This window comes from Lichenostomus cassidix, chromosome 14, assembly GCF_008360975.1.
Source record: "Lichenostomus cassidix isolate B80296 chromosome 14, HeHo_3.0, whole genome shotgun sequence".
Classification (NCBI taxonomy): Eukaryota; Metazoa; Chordata; class Aves; order Passeriformes; family Meliphagidae; genus Lichenostomus; species Lichenostomus cassidix.
This window is the reverse complement of record NC_139495.1, coordinates 9,842,298-9,860,438: the sequence shown is the minus strand read 5'-3', so window position 1 is coordinate 9,860,438 and position 18,141 is coordinate 9,842,298. Positions and strand designations below refer to the sequence as shown.

At 43.1% G+C, this 18,141-nt stretch overlaps 2 protein-coding genes across 4 annotated transcripts in view; both read right to left on the bottom strand.

The window, feature by feature from the left end:
- Positions 1-2,732, bottom strand: part of APOLTP (apolipoprotein lipid transfer particle homolog) — a 76,557-nt gene extending 73,825 nt beyond the window's left edge. Inside the window, exon 1 of the mRNA XM_085075327.1 lies at positions 2,346-2,732. The gene's annotated coding sequence lies outside the window, so the exon portion shown is untranslated. The remainder of the gene's footprint in view (positions 1-2,345) is intronic.
- Positions 2,733-3,615: 883 nt separating this feature from the next.
- On the bottom strand, positions 3,616-12,652 carry LITAF (lipopolysaccharide induced TNF factor). 3 transcript variants are annotated; one of them, XM_085074842.1, is made up of 4 exons: positions 12,546-12,652; positions 6,825-7,007; positions 6,280-6,436; positions 3,616-5,973 (listed from the first exon to the last, which is right to left on the bottom strand). In XM_085074842.1, the coding sequence occupies exons 2-4, from the start codon at positions 7,000-7,002 to the stop codon at positions 5,865-5,867; spliced, it is 444 nt and encodes a 147-aa protein (XP_084930968.1). In that variant the 5' UTR covers positions 7,003-7,007; positions 12,546-12,652; the 3' UTR covers positions 3,616-5,864. The 3 variants fall into 3 exon arrangements, with proteins under 3 accessions (XP_084930968.1, XP_084930969.1, XP_084930967.1); XM_085074843.1 differs by lacking the exon at positions 12,546-12,652 and adding an exon at positions 11,185-11,280; XM_085074841.1 differs by lacking the exon at positions 12,546-12,652 and adding an exon at positions 10,970-11,131.
- Positions 12,653-18,141: the final 5,489 nt, after the last annotated feature.

Sequence of the window (18,141 nt, the reverse complement as noted above, 5' to 3'; positions counted from 1 at the left end):
TTTACAAATGTTAAAGGGAAAGCAACTTCTCACTGCACTTTGTAAATATCAATGACTAAAGAAGGTAAGAGAGAACAATTCCAGTCTAAAGAGTTAATAAAATACTCCACAGTGTACGCTGGGCCCCTCTGTCAAAATCCCTGATCTACCAAAAGCCAAACTTAGAGTCAGTTCATGTTTGAAAGTGAATTAAAAAAACCAAAACCCTACATATTTCATACAGCAGCTCAGATTTCCGAGAACCAACTCAAAGCAGTAATGGAGAAAGCCTTCTTCTGCCTCCACAGCATTTTTCAGAATCTTCTAATTTTGAAACTGCTTCAGAGATTTCATTGTGTAAAATTACTTGCTGAGTTTGCCATTTTTACTCTGCTGAGCTACTCAGTCTGGTACTCACTCTAATTTTTCATTTAAGAGTACAGCACATCTGGTCATAGTATGCACTCCATGTAAGCCCTCTACTATCAGTAATACGGATAGAAGCAGGAAAGTTAATAGCTTGGCATGAACATAAAAACATTGTGAATTTACAAGAAAATTGCTATATTGTGACAATTCTTTTCTTCAATCACTACTATTGCCCAGTTTCCACAGCAGTCTGATGCTTAACTGTTTATAAAATAAGATTTTCCAACATATTTCACATGCCTATTGAAAAAAAACCTTAAAAGCATAAAACTTACACCCAAAGTCAGTAGGAACATCAACATTGGAATCAGAGAGAATTTCTGCTTTATCATGACACTAGTTCAAGTGCACCAGAGTCTAACTTAGACTTTCCAAAACACGTAAATTTGCATTTTAATCTCAGGTTTTAGCGTTTTATCTTCCTATCTCTTAGGGAAGAAACTATATTAATAAAAAAGAAGAAAAATATCTTATCATAGGTCTATGAGCACACTCAAGAATTTACAAATCTGAGCTTTCTTGAATTGTAATGATTTCATAGATCCAAGAACAGAGAAATTTGCAATCAAAAATCTAAAGCGTTTTTTGCTGAAGAAATTTCAAACATCTGTTTTCAGTATAGCACAGATTTGGGGCACTTTTTATTGAAACTTCTAAATTAGGAATTAAGTGCCTGAATAGCAGTTAGGTCTTAAATGCACACTGCAGCCAAATCTTTAAGGTAAAATATGACATAAGTGTCCTGTGCACTTGACTAATTTCCCTCACGCAGTGGTTGGCAAGTGCAGGATGGAACACAAGACTCAACATCTTGTTAGCATTTTTCCCTATCTTACCCCAGACGAGCTTTTTCTAAAAAATCAAAACACCACCCCCAAAAGAGGCAGAAAAAGAACCTCCTGAAATTTCCACCACATCGCAGTCCTAGATAATCTTAAAATACTGAAGAAAATCTGGCACATGGGCTGCAAACACACTGGTTTAATGACACACAGGAGACCCACACTAGCTGTAAGTCTCAGAAAAGTGTTCATCCTTTTTAATGGATACTGTATTTAAGTTTGGCAAACGAATTTAATAAAAATTACCATCTGTCACACAACAGGGAAGCCTGTCCGGGAACACCTGAGAGCTGCTCACCAGTATTGCCAAGAAAGCCTGAGATTTAACAAACTACCAAAGTCTTAATATTATTAGTCTTAATATTACAAATAGCATTAAGTTAATATTATTGTAACACTGCAGTTTAGCCCTAACAGCCGAAGGCTATTACCTAACCTAAGGTAGGTGCCTTTGGCCAGGTCTCCACAGCCACCTGTGTGCCCACCGCCCTTCCTGCTCGCTGTGCTCGCAGCCAGCCCGTGGCCGGGAGCTGCCCTCGGTTACGGACCCGAAACGAGCCCGCGGAGCCCCCACGGCACCGGGCACCGCCCGGAGAGCCCCTTACAGCACGGGACACCTCCAGGAGAGCCACCCTCACGGCACCGGCTACCGCCCGGAGAGTCCCTCACGGCACCGGGTACCGCCCGGAGCACCTCCCGGAGAGCCCCTCACGGCGCCGGGCACCTCCCGGAGAGCCCCTCACGGCGCCGGGCACCTGCCGGAGAGCCCCTCACGGCATGGGGCACAGCCCGGAGCCCCTTCATGGTGCCGGGCACCTCCCGGGGCAGCGCTCCAGGGACAGACGCCCGAACGCCCCCATCTCTGGGGAAAATGCCGCTGCGAGGCACCTACGCTTTGCAGGGCGTTTTCCCAGCGGAAATCGAGCGATGGAGGGACCACCTGCCCGCCCCAGGGCTGCGGTGGCGGCCGCTCCCCGGATCGGTCCTAAACGCGGCCGAGGGACAGCCAAGGAACCCGCGGCACTGCCGGGGCGAGGGCGGCCACAGCGAAAGGGTTAACGATGGCTGCGGGAAAACGGGGTAATGGGGCTGTACCTCCAGTCCGGTGTCCAGTTCAGGGACCCTGGGGACAAGAAGGACACAGAGCTGCTGCAACGTGCATGACCAGAGTCGAGCAATGGAGCTCCTCATCAAGACCGATGAGCAACAGCTGAGGCAGCTGGAGGCCTCAGTCTGGAGAAAAGGAGCCTCAGGAGGGCCCTCTAAACTATCTGAAAGAGTGCTCAGGCATTGTGCACATTGTGCAGCTAACACCTTTAAGTTAGTTGTTGCAGCCTCTACAGGCCATGGTACTTGTAATGTGAGGCCAGCGGGTTTCAGATGGCCTATGCTCCTTCCTCACATGCAAATAGCTTGAGCCCATCAAGTCACCATTGCTCCTTCTGTATCTACTACCAAGGAAAAACTATTCATACAACACTCGCTACCATAATAACCCTAAAGTTGCTTAATAAAAAAATAAATATCAATGCATTAGAACAAACTTTTTTGATGTATTAACTTTGCCTTCCTGTACTTTCTGCACCTCAGAAAAACCAACCAACCATCCAAAAATTTAGACGTGAAAAAAAGCAGGATATTCTCACATGACTAATAGGGATTCTTTCCAACTGAATACAGTGATATTTTGATTTGATCTATTTTCTCTAGTGGTTCCTGGTATGTGAATATAGAGCCATATTTGCATGTGTTTGTTTAGTTGTAGTTCAAGTGGAAGTTTTACCCAATAGTTTTAACTGAAAAAAACATTTCTAGTACCCAAGTTCCAGGAAAACAACATATTTTCAGGGTGCTCTGTGTGTGACAGTTTGTCTGCAAGGCAGACAATGCCATTTAGCAGAGATTTGGCCCAGGTGAGACTGAAACACTTCTCCCTGTAATTACTTTTCTTTAGTTAGCATGTCAGCCATCCATGTGTCTGGAAACATTCCAAATGTTATAATTTTCCAATTGCATACACTAGATAGGAAAGACAGTTTTTATTTTCAATAGAGTCAGTTTTAAAAACAATCAGTAATTTCAACATAATCAAACACAAAGCGCTTTCACACAAAGCAAGTTATATCCTGCATTTGTTTGTCTAAGGTAGGTTTAACAAAGCAGGTTACTTTGGCACAGCCTGTAGATCTTTCCACACACAAGGGAACAAACACAGGCTTTGCGTTTAAGGAAACACAACTATAGAAGGGGCAGCAGAGAATTTTGCAGAATGCTGAATTAGGAGGAAGACCTGCCAACATTGTGTGTCCTATTCTCAATCCATACAAGGAACTTAAAGAGAAGCAATGGACTGTGCACATAAATCAAAACAAACATTTTTATTTTGGTGTTTTGCATTCTGGTGCCACCACCTCAGATTTTCCAACCATCACTTTGGAGAGAAAAGGGGAGCTAGGGGAATAACAATTGACGACTTACCAAATGAATATATGGTACAATTATCCAGACCAGACTGACAGGGTACTAGAAGAATTAAAAATCCTTCCCACCATACAAGCAAATCCCAAGTTTGGAAACGCTGAGAGCTTCACTGTTTTTACTGTCTTGCTCTGACAATAAACTGACAAGAAGCACATTTTCTGTGACACCCAGTGGGGGAATTCTGCTTCCCAGTAAGGCACAGGACTTGCTTATGTCACCAGAACAGAAAATTCAATGCAGCATCACCCAGGCCCTTCAACAACATAAAGAGCACTACAGTGGTGCACCAGCACACAACAGCACATGCTGGTACCCTGCATCAACGTGAAAAGTTACAAAACTACTGGGTTTTATCTCCATCATTCTCTTGCCAGTTATTAGCTGCTGATGTAAATTCTTATGGTATGAGACCAGAAACATTTTCCAAATGCACAAGGAAGCTCTTAAATCACTTGCAGACTGACTCAGTGTGCTGCAGTCTGCAAGCAGCAGTTTACAAAACCTAATTATCATGAGGCCTAGAGATTGTATGTGATCAACAAAATTACTGGATTTCAAACATAAAGTATTGAAAGACTTTTGAGAATGAACTTATACCAAATATTTACAGAAGGCACATTTGGCAAGAACAGTAAATGCAGTATTTTTTATTTGCATTTATTTTAGCTTTATACTTTTAGATATTAATACAGTATTACCATCATAGCCTTGTTTAAATACCTGTCTGCCTTTTTTGGACATTCAGGTTGGACATTAGGAAGAAGTTCTTTACAGAAAGGGTGATTAGACACTGGAGTGGGCTGCCCGTGGAGGTAGTGGAGTCACCATCCCTGGAGATGTTTAAGAAAAGACAGGGTGTGGCACTCAGTGCCGTGGTCTTGTTGACAAGGTGGCATTAGGACACATCCTGGACTAGATGATCTCAAATGTCTTTTCCAGCCTAGCTGATTTTGTGATTCTGATTCTGTGATTCTGTGAAATGCATCAAGATGTTGTTTGATCAAGTCTGCTGCTTATGACATGGAAATTATTTTAACCTTCAGAGCCTCATCTCCTAATTTTTTGTGATCATCATCTTAAATAAGCATATCCAGCTTAGGTTTCTAAAAGCAGAACTCATCTTTCATTTAATTTAGAAAAATTGGAGAAACTCCTTAGCAAACATTTTACCTTCTTAATAAAGAAACTATAATTAACAAGTAGATCAACAACTAACAGCTCAGGTCCTTTATCTGTGTGTTTCAGGTGGAATTTGAGCCTTAACATAACGCTGGGGTTCGTTTATGATCGATCAGCTGACTTACATAAGTATACAAGGAAGTTTTCCAATGTTATAACCAAGGCTCTCTAGGCATTTCCACTGGGGTGAAGAGAACACAGACTTTCAATCAGCAGTAAGAAATCCTCCAGCCAAACAAAAACACTGAACAATATCTTCTGTATGAACATCTTTACTTCAGATTAGAGATATTACTAGACTTGAAACTGGCAAGAAAATTCAGATACTAGATTCAATCACTATTTCTGCATAATAACCTGAGCTGTCCATTTGGAAAAGCTACCTCCAAGAAGGAAGATGCCTTTAGGTTTGCTTCTCCTCCAACTAAGAAAATTTTAAAGTGAATTCTAGTGCTCGTGAAAAGATGACAACAAAACATTTCTTTTTGCAAAGAGGAGCACCTGTCTCTGAGGCAACTCTCTGCCATTTGTAAACAGTGCTGCTGCCAAAGCCTCAACACCAAGCATGAGCCTACATAGTTCTCCAGAGATGTCCTCCTCTCATTCTGTGCTGAGACTTTACAGTCTCAATGCAAGCACAGTGTGCAACATGACTGAGACAAGATTGACTGAAAAACATCACCATCCTGTTTCGTATAAAGCAAAAAGGGAAACATTACACTGCTCTTAACTGGTGCTGGACTGAGTGGCCCATACAGATTATGTATAATTTTTACAGACCTAAGTGAAACTCCTCTCAAGCAAATGTGTATTCAAACCACCTAGCAATAAACATTATGTTTTATTGGTTTCCAGTGACAGGATGCACAGAGAAAAGAGGAAGTCTCCATGAAGCTTCAGAGAGGGCTTGCAGAGGTGCTAACCAACTTCATCAATCAACATTTAAACACTGCCTTATAAACGTTTGTAAGAACCAACAAGAGCACTGCATTTCGGACAGATGTGATCCACATCCTTTAGGGCATCAATGCAGAAGGGAATTAGGCAGCAGCCCAAGAAACACCTGCAAAAGCAAAAAAAGAGAAAACCACTGCTTTACCACTTTTTATATACACATGAAAATAAAACAGATTTCATCCAAAAGCCATCAGTAAAACTGGCACCATAAGCTTTAGGAAGAACACATGTGGCTATGGAGTCCATTACTATAGTGCTCCAGAGCTGCTTCAAGGTCCTGTAGAACACAGATGCAGATGCAGAGTATTTGAACCATGAAGGCTCAGGTCCCAGACAGAAACAGAAATAAAAGGTTAGAGCTATAAAAGGTCAAGGTAAGAAATTTAAAAAGTGCAAATTGGAGTTAACCTACCCCACCAGGCAGAGGCCACCACATGACAGCCAGGTCAAAGCTCCTGAGTCGTACGAGAGACGTGTCACCATCATCTGGTTACAGGAAGGGCAGCACATCTGAACTGGGCGGTCATGAAATACTACTGGCCGCTGCACATACACCGTCTGAACAGTAACTGAGCAGAGAAACAGGCTGTTTACTCAATGAGTACATAAGGAAAAAAGAGTAGTAATCAACTTCCTCTGAACCAGGTGTAACTTTGAAATATTTCCTCAGAGCAATACACAATGACAGAAAGAAATCACCATGGCATTTCCTAATGCAGAAACATACTGTCTTAAAAATAAAGCTGCATTAAAAACTGCAGAAAGCCAAATGTTGTTATTGATATTAGTGCACACTGAGGGATGCACAAGAATTGATTCACCTTATTCCCTTCAAAAGTATTTTTTGGCAGGTGGTAAACACCTCTGAACCATGATTTTCCATCTTCTGATAGCACCTATTACACAGCCACTTGACACCACCTTAATATGAGGTACAAAAGAAGTTTGGAGGCTTACCGGGGTTATTTGCTGGGGGAGGCTGTCCTATGTATGGGGGAGGGTTCATTCCTTTCCCATCTGGATTCTGTCCAGGGCCAGGGACAGGATAGGGGTGAGGATAGTTCATATTGATTCCTAAAGTTTCCTCATAAGAAGGTGGTGCAGATGGGACAGGGTTGACACTTGGAGCAGACATTTTATCTAAAACATAAAAGAGAGAAAATTATAACAAAAGGCATTATTTTATTAAGGGCAAGTGACAAATAATTCGGCTCAATTCAGCAGCAAGAAGATAACTAGATTAAAATGGACTTTAACCATCATAAAATTAATTGGCTGGTATTTGTTTCTAATAGTATTAAATCTTGATTTCATTGTTGTTGCAGCCTACTTCCTTTTCACAGGGTAGTTTTTACACTTTGTCCCAACACCAATTCTTCCTTTATGAATTAAAAATACTAAAGCAGTGACGTGAGGCATCTTTATTAGTATACTAAGCTATCTGACAGTCTAATTCTCCAAGAACACTTTCTGATCCCTCTTGAACACAGGAAAAATTGGAACAGTGTGATAGGCCACATGGTAGTTGCTAACCAACATAAGCCTAGTTTGTAGCAAAGATTAAATATTTAAAAAATACTATTTACCTCTGCTGTAATTTGAAATAAAAAGTATTTATACCGAAGGAAAAAGAAACCCAAACAATTAAGTATGTCTGATTCAACTCGAAGCTTTTACAACTCTCAAATATGTCTAATGTTGCCACTTTTGCTCCTTAGCAAAGTTTTAATGAGTTTGTAGCACAACTGTTCCTCCACCAATTGTTATTTCATTGCATAGGATAGGAATGCTGACCACTGCCTTTTCCCAAAGTGGAAAAAAACTATTGTGGTTTCAGTGCAGACTTCCTCTCCTCCTCCCCACCTACCCACTTCCTATACTCTGCCCACCGTTTTTCTTTGCAGAACAATTTCTCATGGCATCAATGCTGACTAAGCATCTCTCTTTTCCCTTCCTCCTAAGGACCATCAGACAGGTCTTCAAGAGCCATACTCCATTCTGTTGTTGCACATACGATCCTTCCGTATACATGCAATTCTTTTCACTCAGTACTATGTGGGAAAGGCAGCCTGTATTTGGGATATTAATTCTGTGATGCTATCACAGTAATATAGTTTCGCAGGTACAAAAGACAGTGTGCAAAGAAAAAGAATTTCAGGTGTAAGTTTAGAGCTGAAGTCACTCCATGCACACAAAGCCCAGGTGAGACCCAGCACACAAGTTTCCCAACAATGACACAAAGCCTTTCTGCTCTCCCAGAGCATGGAAACGTCCCTGGAATACTGCTGATTATCTTCCTCACATGACAGAGCTTTCATCAGGATTTCAGTGAAGTCTATAAACAGTTCCATAAAGAACTTGTCCCAAGTTTGTTCACTCCTCCAGGTTACACAGGACTAATCTGCTGCACTGAAGGCATGGGGATACATCAGCGAACACCAGTGTTTAGATATTTCAGTAGTCCCACAGTCTTCCCAGCAGACTAAGCAGAAATGTGGAAAGGTTCCTTAGAAAGGGAATTGTGTACTCAATCAAGTGTGGGTTTTACAGCAGCCCCATGGCCAGAACAAACACAGGAGCTGGTACAGAAGAACAGACATGCCTACAGGTGCAGGAGCAGTAATTGTGGTAACCCTAGGCTAGACATCACTCCTTCCCACCATTCTCATACTCACACTGCAGCTTTGGCAGAATGAAGAGGGAACAAGACAGCAGCTGAAGATGTTGAAACTCAGTAAGTTTTTGTAGTATCAAGTATTTTGCAGCTATACTTTTAAAAACCACTGATCTCCTGTTTTCTTTAGAATAGAGAAGTTTTCTTCTTGTGACTGAACTACAGAGCTGAATCATGATCTACTGCCCCCAGTCAGGGTGCTGGCTTTGGCTGAGGGTGCACAAGAAGCCAGGAAGGGACACTGCCAAGGAAGCTGACTCTAACTGACCAAAGGGACATTCCAGACCATAGAGCATCATGCTCAGTAATAAAACCACGAAGAAGGTTTTTGGGAGGGAAATGCTGCTCAGGGACTGGCTGGGCATTGGTTGGTTGGTGGTGAGCAACTGTTCTCATTTGCATCACTTGCTGGATTGTATTTCCCTCTGTTATTTTCCTTTTCATTACAACTGTGTAATTATTATTTTTGTTACTATTTTATTTCAATTATGAAACAGTTCTTATCTCAGCCCATGAGTTTTCTCACACCCTTCCACTCTCTTCAGCACATCCCACTGAGGGTGCAGTGAGTGAGCAGCTGTGTGGTGCTCAATTGCCAGGTGGGGTAAAACACACAGCTCGTTCTTCTCAGCTCTGCTTCACTGATGAGAAAGTTCTAAGAAATCAACACCCTTTCACAGACTTCAAAATTATCATAACTTCCAGCATGAACACTTCTACTCTTGATATTTACTTATTTTTAAATTACATTGCATCTGCATTTCTTACCACTAAGTGGTTTTGAACAACCATTTCAATTTAAACATGATTGCTATACTTTTTCTGGACTTTGACTTTTTTTTTCCCTTTTCCTGTAGACAGATGCAAACAGGTCTCAGGTGTTCACAGCACTTTGTGGCATCTCTTGTCCTTTTTAAAGTTTCAAATCTTTTGCACAAATAATATGTACAAAGTACTACGGTGAATAGTCTAAAACTAGAACCATGTATTAATTCCTTTAAATTATCTATCAAAACAAAAATTCCTAATAAACATCAGGAAGACACCAGGACTACAAAAAAACCTCTTCAAAATGTATTGTGGCTGTAACCACAACCTCACCTTTTCAATTTCATTTTTCTAATGTTCCTTCTGCTTTAAATGTCAACTTTGAAGAGATATTTGAACCATCACTTCATACAGCCAGTGCAAACACGTCACACACTCCAGGTCTTAAATTTTAGCCTGGGTGCAAGGGAAAAAGAAGGTAATAACCCACCTCTCTCTTGATATATAAAAAACCAAGCAACCAAAAGCCCATCCAGTAGAGAACTGCTTACAGTTACAGCTTTCCTAACCTAGTCTCGCCAAACAAATGTGTTGTTTCCCTTCCCTTAATCTCTTGCTATAATTTGACATGAGTTAATCCGTAAATCAAACAATTCCTACGCAGTCCTCCTCACTAGAAATCCCAAGTTGCCCCCCAACACCATGGGTGGTTTAGAAGGGCTCCCTGCACAGCAGAGTCTAAGACAGCTACTGATCAGCAGCACCTGGAATGAAACACAGATTAAAGGCTAATTTTTTTATCAACCCGGCAAGATATACAGGTTTATCGAGCACTTGGACTTTTGCAGTGCACAGCAAGCGCTAACACAGCACCCTCTTGGGCCACCAGCTTCATCTGAATTCAAGACAAGCTCCTAGTATACTAACCTGCTGAGAAATGTTACCTCAAAGTTGTTTAAATTTCTCAGGCGTTTGTGAGAGAATAAAATCCAGCAATCAAAACTATAAAGACTTTGACATATTGTTTTAGTAAGAACCAACAGCACTGAGGTCACACTGAATTCTATACTGGCAAAGTAGAAATAGTACTACACGGTGTGTTCTGCCTGGCAGGAGATTTCAGAGCTTAGCGTGTTATTTTACCAAGTAATCAATAGTTGGGAATAATCCTGTGAGTGGCTTCCTGTGAGTAACCCCCTCCCCGGGGCAGGGCAGGGCAGGGCAGGGCCGGTCCGAAATGCGCTGCTGCCGCACGGCTCCCGAGCGCATTCCCTAAGGAAAAGGGCCACCTTCCGCCTGCCACACTTGGGGAAACGAAACTCCAGCCTCGCTCGGCCCCCAGCCCGCATCGCCGAGGGCAGGAGCCGCCGCCCACGGTCCCTGCCGGACCGTCCCGGGCCGGGACCGAGCCGCTCGGGACACCGCTCTGCGAAGCCCCAGCCTGTCCCGGTGCCCCAGGGGCTCCTACGGGGCGGGACCGGCCGCCGAGCCGAGGCTGCTCCCCCGCCCCGCAGCCGGGCCAAAGCGCTGGCAGCGGCCCGGGCTGGGCAGCGCTCGGGCCCGGGAGCGGCCCCGGCTGAGGAGCAAAGCCCCCCGCGCCGCCCCACTCTGCCCTGCCCGCGGCAGCAGCGCGCTCCGGGCGGCGCGGCGCAGCCCTTACCGTCCCGAGCCGTGCCCGCCGGCTCTCCGCGCCTCTCCGCTCCGCTGCGCTCGCCCGGGTGCAGCCACCGTCAGCAGGGCTTGTCCCGTCCCGTCCCGTCCCCACCCGCGTTTCCTCCTCCCCTTCCCTCTAGAGCCGCGAGCAGGCGCCGCAGGGGCTGCTCGGGCGGGCGCTCTGTCGTCCCGGGACGCTCCCTGCCCCGGGAGTCACCTCACCCGCTGCCCCGGACCCACGGGCTCCCGGGAGCGGCGCGTCTGGGCGGGACGGAAAGGGCAGGGGGAAAGTCTGTGGAAGTACGGACACTCGTGACGCATTTCGCAGTCCCGGCGATCGGGAACTCCGCGGCTTTCTCCGATAGCTCGCTCAGATTAAAACCAGTAATCTTCAACTTTCCCGTCAACAGCGCAGCCAAGAACCACGTTCTGTAACAGCGCAGGAAAATCACTTCTCTAATTCTGCAATAGCCCTTACCTTACCAGATAAGGTATTTCAAACATACAAGAACATGTAAAATGATCAACAAAACTTCCAAGTTCAAGATTCAATGATTTTAGGTAGTGCCTTTACAAGCAATTGAATTGGATTTGGTCTTTGGAAAACACAAGAGTATGTCACTACTTTCTCTGCCAACTCGAAAAAAAGACAGAAAGTGAATTATAGCCAGATCCCTGAATAGGCTTCAAGAGGGACTGCTTTACAAGCTGATTTGTGTCAATCTACCTCATACTGAAGGGACTTGACAACCTCTGTGGGCTCAGAAGGGGCAGTTGAGGCCTTTTGCCTGAAAGCATCCAAAGTCCATTAAAGTCCAATTTTTGTATTTAAATCTTTTCTTGAACCTTGCCCTAGGGAACATGCATAAAGCTTCAATTCAAACCCATCCTGGAGCAAGGAGTCAGGTTTTATAGGATGAAAGGGACTCTTAGCCCAAGTGACGATAAGCCCAACATGAAGCTCTGCAGTCACAGTGTGCTACTGAATCACCTGCAGTTATGGGTGCTTGGGGATATCATCAGATGTTGGGAGTATTGAGAGCCTGAATAGTCCCAGTCCCCTGATCTGTGGGGAACAGGGAGAGGAATGTGCAGTGTAATTCATCAGCACTGAGTAAAATTAAAACTAGACTTAGAGGTGAATAAATTTACACCATTATCAAGAAATCACATGATATATTATTTTTCTCAGGAGCAGAACATGAGTAATTAGGGCTTTGGTGCCCTGGATTAACTAAAATTGGAATAATTGTTCTCTTACTAGCTAAATCCCCTTCCCCAGGTGGCTATGAGCAGCTTAGTAGCCACAGGAGAGAGAAGCCATAACTTAACACATCTCCCAGGGTGAAATAAGACATGACCTTCAACTGAAAGCCTTCTTACTCCAATTGCCATGCTCTCTCATGTTTTGTCTTGCATTTAGTCTAGGCTGGCTTGTGCTCCTCCTTCAGGACCCCAGCAACATTTCTTCCTTTTGCCTTACTACTGTTTCCACCAAATGTCCAAATAGGCAGTTGTCATTCATTTTCTGGTACATGAGTGTATTTTCTCTCACTATTCATTCTCCTTCCCACCTATCTCACCATTTGCTAGTTCCTGGCTTTCCAGTCATTTTGCTGGATGGCACTGGACAAAAGAAGCATCAGCTTTAGCCAGCCTGAGGCTGGCCAGGTCACCACAGCACCTGTGAGCTTGTGGAAAATTACACAGAAGTCATAATTAATGGAACGTTACGTAGTGGTCAGTGGAACAAATTGGCCCAAACCAGTTGAGGGACTCTGTGGCCACCTAAAAAACAAATTGTAACACTTTTCTGAAGAATATGTATGTCCTTGCTAATAAATACTTGTACCACCTTGAGCCAAGCGTGCATCCTAGGCAGAGTTATCCTGTCCATCAGGCACCATAAAAAGTAATGCCCCCCTGCTTCTTAAAAGTACATTGGTGTTAAGGAGTTTTATTCCTAATTTTCAGTGACAAGCTTGTGGAAAACTGGCAGGATTGCTATGGAGAATTGATGAGGCTGGTTGAGCAAGGACATGAGTTGAGATGCTTGCTTATCTTACACCTGACTCAAGCAAGGGTTAAGCATTGCATGGTGTCTGGGGTAAAGTGAAGGGCTCACAGCCCTGTGTCTCAGGGAACTAGAGAGTGTGCTCACACTTCAGTATGGAGATGGGGCCTCTGCACCCTCATCCACATATAGCAGGCCTTATTAGAAGTAGAAATCTGGTTCTGTGAGATGTGTGGACAGCAGGCCGAGAAAGGGCATTCTGTCTCCCTACTCCACTCTCATGAAACCCCACCTGCAGGGCTGCATCCAGCTCTGTGACCCCCAACAGAACAAGGGCATGGAGCTGCTGAAGCAAGTCCAGAGGTGGCCATGAAGATGCGCTGAGGGCTGCAGCACCTCTGCTATGGAGACAGGCTGGGAGAGTTGGGGTTGTTCAGCCTGGAGAAGAGAAGGCTCCAGGGTGACCTTACTGCGCCTTTCAGTACTTGAATGGGGCCTTTAAGAAAAATGGAGACAAACTTTAGCAGGGCCTATTGCAACAGGAGAAGGTGTGATGGTCTTTAACGGAAGGAGGGATTGATTTAGATTAGATATAAAGAAAGTGGCTTTTACAACGTGGGTGGTAAACCACTGTCACAGTTTACCCAGAGAGGTGGTGGATGCCCCTGGAAACATTAAAAGCTGGGTTGGACAGGGCTCTGAGCACCCTGGTCTACTGAAAGGTGTCTCTACTCATTGCAGAGAGCTTGGACTAATGATTTGTAAAGGTCCCTCCCAACCCACACTATTCCATGATTCTGTGATGATGATGCACAGTTGTAAAATGTTGATGGGCGAAGAGATGAACAAGCAAAGGTCAGGTGGCCTTTGCTGCTGCCTCAGCCGAGTGGAGGAGGAAGTGATACTGAAGCATCATGGTTCTGTTCTGCCTTTGATTCAACCATAAATCCTAACTCAGCCTGACCAAAGGTAACTGAAACCCTCATTATCCCTCATTTACGTATGAAACATACACCAATATGCAACTGAGAAAGTGCCTTCCCCCACCACTAAGATGGAAGCAACAGGTCACCAATTATATTTGACTACAGTCCCACCTCCATTTATCTGGAAATATAAAACTGATATTTTGAATCTTCCATGCAGAGGATGAGAATATGACCCCATTTCACGAACAGGTGGGCAGTTTTGCTCCTCTCTCCTCCCCAAAGCAGAGATGCCTCTTTGGTAACATTTGTGCCTCTGACTGCATCAGACCATACCTGGGTGAAACTAAGCTTAATTAACTGTGAAATTAAGTGTAATGAAAAGCTGAATTTTTAATTTAGCTTGAACCTAATTTTGCTTAATTAACCATTGGCTGGTGCTAATGCAGTAAGTGCATATATCAACAGCAATTCCAACTCTGTATTTCTGTTGCTTCAACAAGCAGCACTGTTTGTGAATCTGTGATTGTGGACATTCTTATTAAAGGCAGCCAGATTTACAGTGCCGAATTGATAATAACCAGAAATTAAGACCAGCTGCATTCAGTTGCATTCTGATCTCCAACACAAGTGGGGTTGTTTTCTACCAGATTTCATACTCTAATGGAACAGAGCTGCAGTCTGACAGCCTACCTAGGTTAGGCAGGATGCTGCCCCAGCAAACCCACAGAGCTTCCCCGAAGCTGCCGCCTGCGCTTTGGCACCCGCAGAAGTTCTCTTCCGGCAGCACACCAGGTGACTGGGTGGGGACACAGCCAGCGCCGGTTCAAGGCATGCATGAGGAAACCTGGCTAGAAACTGATGCAGCTCTTTATCTGCCCCCTCTCCGTGAGCTGTATGCCTGAAAATGTTAAACATAACTTGTATCTAAAAAACATAAGATAAAAGGGGCACATGGCAGTTTCAGAAGTTCGATGTACAAATGCAGCAGGATGTAACCACAAGAGCTCCATTCCATCCCCAGTCCTGTGGCGAGGTGTGCTCAGCAGCCCCACCTGCTCTATTCACTGCTCTGCTGCTCTTTGCTCTACTGAGTCATCACCAGGGCTGCTAACAGCACCATGGAAATGTACACGGAATATAGTGGATATTTTGTCATCACACTGATTGCACACACGGTATTACGAAACACCAGCAGATGTCAGTTTAGCCCCAAAAATAATTGCATGCTGGATTTATTAGCTTTTGCTTTTACAGCATAGGGTTCTGCCAAAGAAGCCAAAATGAAATTCAAAAGCTGATGTACATTTAAAAGCCTGTTAGCTATATTTTACATACTGTAATATGCTCTTAATGTGTAAAATAGGTAAACCTTAATCTCACCTTCATTTTCTCCTGCCTGGAAATCACAGGACTTGCACACATACAAATAAATCTTTTTTTGTGTGTTTGTCATTTTGCATGTATTGATTTGTTGAAGCAAGATAAGAATTTCTATGACTTTTGATCATTTCAGCAATACTAGATACTTACGGAGTTGTGCCAGAATGTAGTTTCAGACCTTTAATCAATATACAAGCATAGATTTAAAGAGAAAGCAAGACAGATACATTAAGCCAAATAATCTGAGAATGTTTTGGGTTTTTTCCTCACTGCTGCAGTGGCTGATTCAAGTTGCTAGGCAAACAGAAGAACTTTAAGACAATTTTAACAGTTACTACAGTGATGCAGGCACTGAGGTTCACACCAGAAGCCTCAAAGATGACAAGAAGATCTCACACTTCTGTAGAAAATGCATGGGCACATTGCTGAGGTGTCCTCAAAGCACTGGTGATACTGGTGCAGGATAAATTAATTTCAGCTTCCACATGGTCACCTCCAAGCCTGTTGGGCAGAGGAGCAATAGCTAAGGAACCACTTGAGCCTCCGGGTTTTGTTAAGCTCAGAGTTTAAGGGTTTCATCAGTTGCCAGACCCACTCTGGTAACTTCTGCACTTTCCTATTGTACAATGCAGACAATACAGTTTTATCCTTTAGGACACTTCTGAGTGAGTGCACATAAAACCTTCTGCAATAATTAAAACTAAGTACAACCATAATATACTTCCTCCCATGTACTAATACTGCAAAACTCCTGATCACAAAATACTTCAGAGCTAACAACTCAGTCATTCACAACTTGCAGTGGCAGGCCTAGGTAACTCTGCTGTATTATTTCTGCTTGGGTGAGCTCTGTTCAATATAAACTCTACCAACATGTGCAGTTGTCAAGCAGCCTGACTTTAGAGGTGCCAAATTCATGGGAAAGTGTGGTGCAGTTTGCTTGTGTGAACAAGAGCAGAGCCTGAAGTCAAAGCTGCCAGGAATTGGGTTACCTTGAATGCTGGTTTCCAAACATTTGGCTTAAAAAAAAAAAAAAAAAAAAAAGAAGCTGTGATAGAGGCTTTGCACTGTTCATTTGTTAGCTAATAACTTCAACTTAAGCTATCCTCAAATAAATTCTGTGACAGAGAGGGCAGGGGAAAAAGGGAAAAAAAAAAAAAAGATAATAGGGAGACGACAAATACAGCCTCCCTTTCAGAAACTACTTAGTGAAGATAAATACCCCGTGACTGACTGCATCATTGATTAGGTTTATGTATCAAAACAAAGCTATTGCTCCATACAAGGGGAATGGCATAAAAGCCCCCACAAAGCCCCTCATGACAGAAAAATGATGACTTCAGGTCAGCTTTCAGACACATGCTATCTTACATTAAACCATCTTCATTCTTAGTGCCCCATTTCCTTCCAGTTTCTTCACCCCACCCTTTCACAATAGCCACTCACACGTCTGCCAAGAGCTCTCTGGTGAACCAGGTTTGAAGATGAGCTTTGCTGACCTATTTATTTCATCTGCATGAAGTTGGTATTATATGGGGTAATGTGCTTGTGAAAGATTGGAATATTAATGGATGTATCATGTGAAACAGAAGCAGCGTATCAAGCCTAAAACGGCAAATGATCCCCCAGGAATGCAACTGATTGACAGAATTGTGAAATTAATCCAAACCTAAATATTAGTTCTTTACTGTTCTTCTAGTATTGCTTCCTTCTAAATTACCAGCTCCCATAGTGTTATTTGATCATCATAACAACTAATAACAGCTGCCAGACTGCAAAACACTGTCACACTACAGCAAAATATTTAAGTATGTAAATCATATTATCTCCCCTAGAGAGCGAGACAGAAGTGTGGTGTCAAAAGAGGAAATGATAGATTTCTTTTTCTCAGAACACTTGGCACTTCACGTAAAGAATTACAAGAATAACCATTCAGTGCCAGTATTGGTTCTCCTAGTAGGAACAACCAAAAAGAAATGTTTATGATAGAAAAGCTTCACATTTAAAAACAGCAGATCTGTCCTGATTAAGTAATCCATTATTTGATGGATTATCTATTAATGCCATGAGAAAACAGAGAGGAAAAATTATGATTCTCCAACCATTTACCCTTCAAATTCATCTTCCTACTCCCTTGACAGGGTAGAGGAAGGATGTGATTTTAAAAATAAAGCTGTCTGATTATTTTTCCTGTAGACAGAACTGAAGCATGATTTCCACTGCTCTGATGTCATTGCTGAGTGAAGCTGTGCAAAAACCCCTTCTTCTTACCCTTCCTCCAGAATAAAGCCTGACCTTCTGTTTGGCCAAGCTGTGGTGTAGTCTTGGCTTAAATAAGTCTTGCCAGCTCTTGTTGTATCTGACCACTGAAATCACTAGTCTAAATCTTACAGTGAAGCTTCCTGCTATTTTGCTTAAGGCAGCAGCCTTATTTTAAAGAAGTGCTTTGATCCAACCCTGTGAATCTAAAGTTAGTAATGATAACAGTAGTCTCTTGTGCACAATTTTGATAGAATATTCACAGAACTGTCCTCTGGACACCAGAATTATTGTGACCTAGTTGGGATATAGGCAAGAAATACAGTAATATGTATTAAGATTGAGACCATATTACTAAAAATTCATAGTTATCCAATAAGGCTTTCCTTCAGGCCTCAAATATTCACTTTTCTGAAAGTCTGTTTCTAGCATTACTCACACACATTATGTGCAAAGCATTTATTTTCTCATGCTCCTCTCACTTCATGCAACAAACATTTGAACTTACTAGTAATACTTGCAGCAGTTATGTTAATTATGAAGTTATTGATATTGAATTCTGTATCAGTTTATAATAGCTAGTTTTTTTTAACTTAG

What these genes read in the sequence shown, in the direction of transcription:
- LITAF (XM_085074842.1), bottom strand. Translation starts at nt 7,002, where the DNA reads ATGTCTGCTCCAAGTGTCAACCCTGTCCCATCTGCACCACCTTCTTAT. An exon ending in TCCCCCAGCAAATAACCCCG is followed by an intron (nt 6,437 to 6,824) that starts GTAAGCCTCCAA and finishes TTCTCTGCTCAG; the next exon opens with TTACTGTTCAGACGGTGTAT. An exon ending in GGTGGCCTCTGCCTGGTGGG is followed by an intron (nt 5,974 to 6,279) that starts GTAGGTTAACTC and finishes TTGCTTTTGCAG; the next exon opens with GTGTTTCTTGGGCTGCTGCC.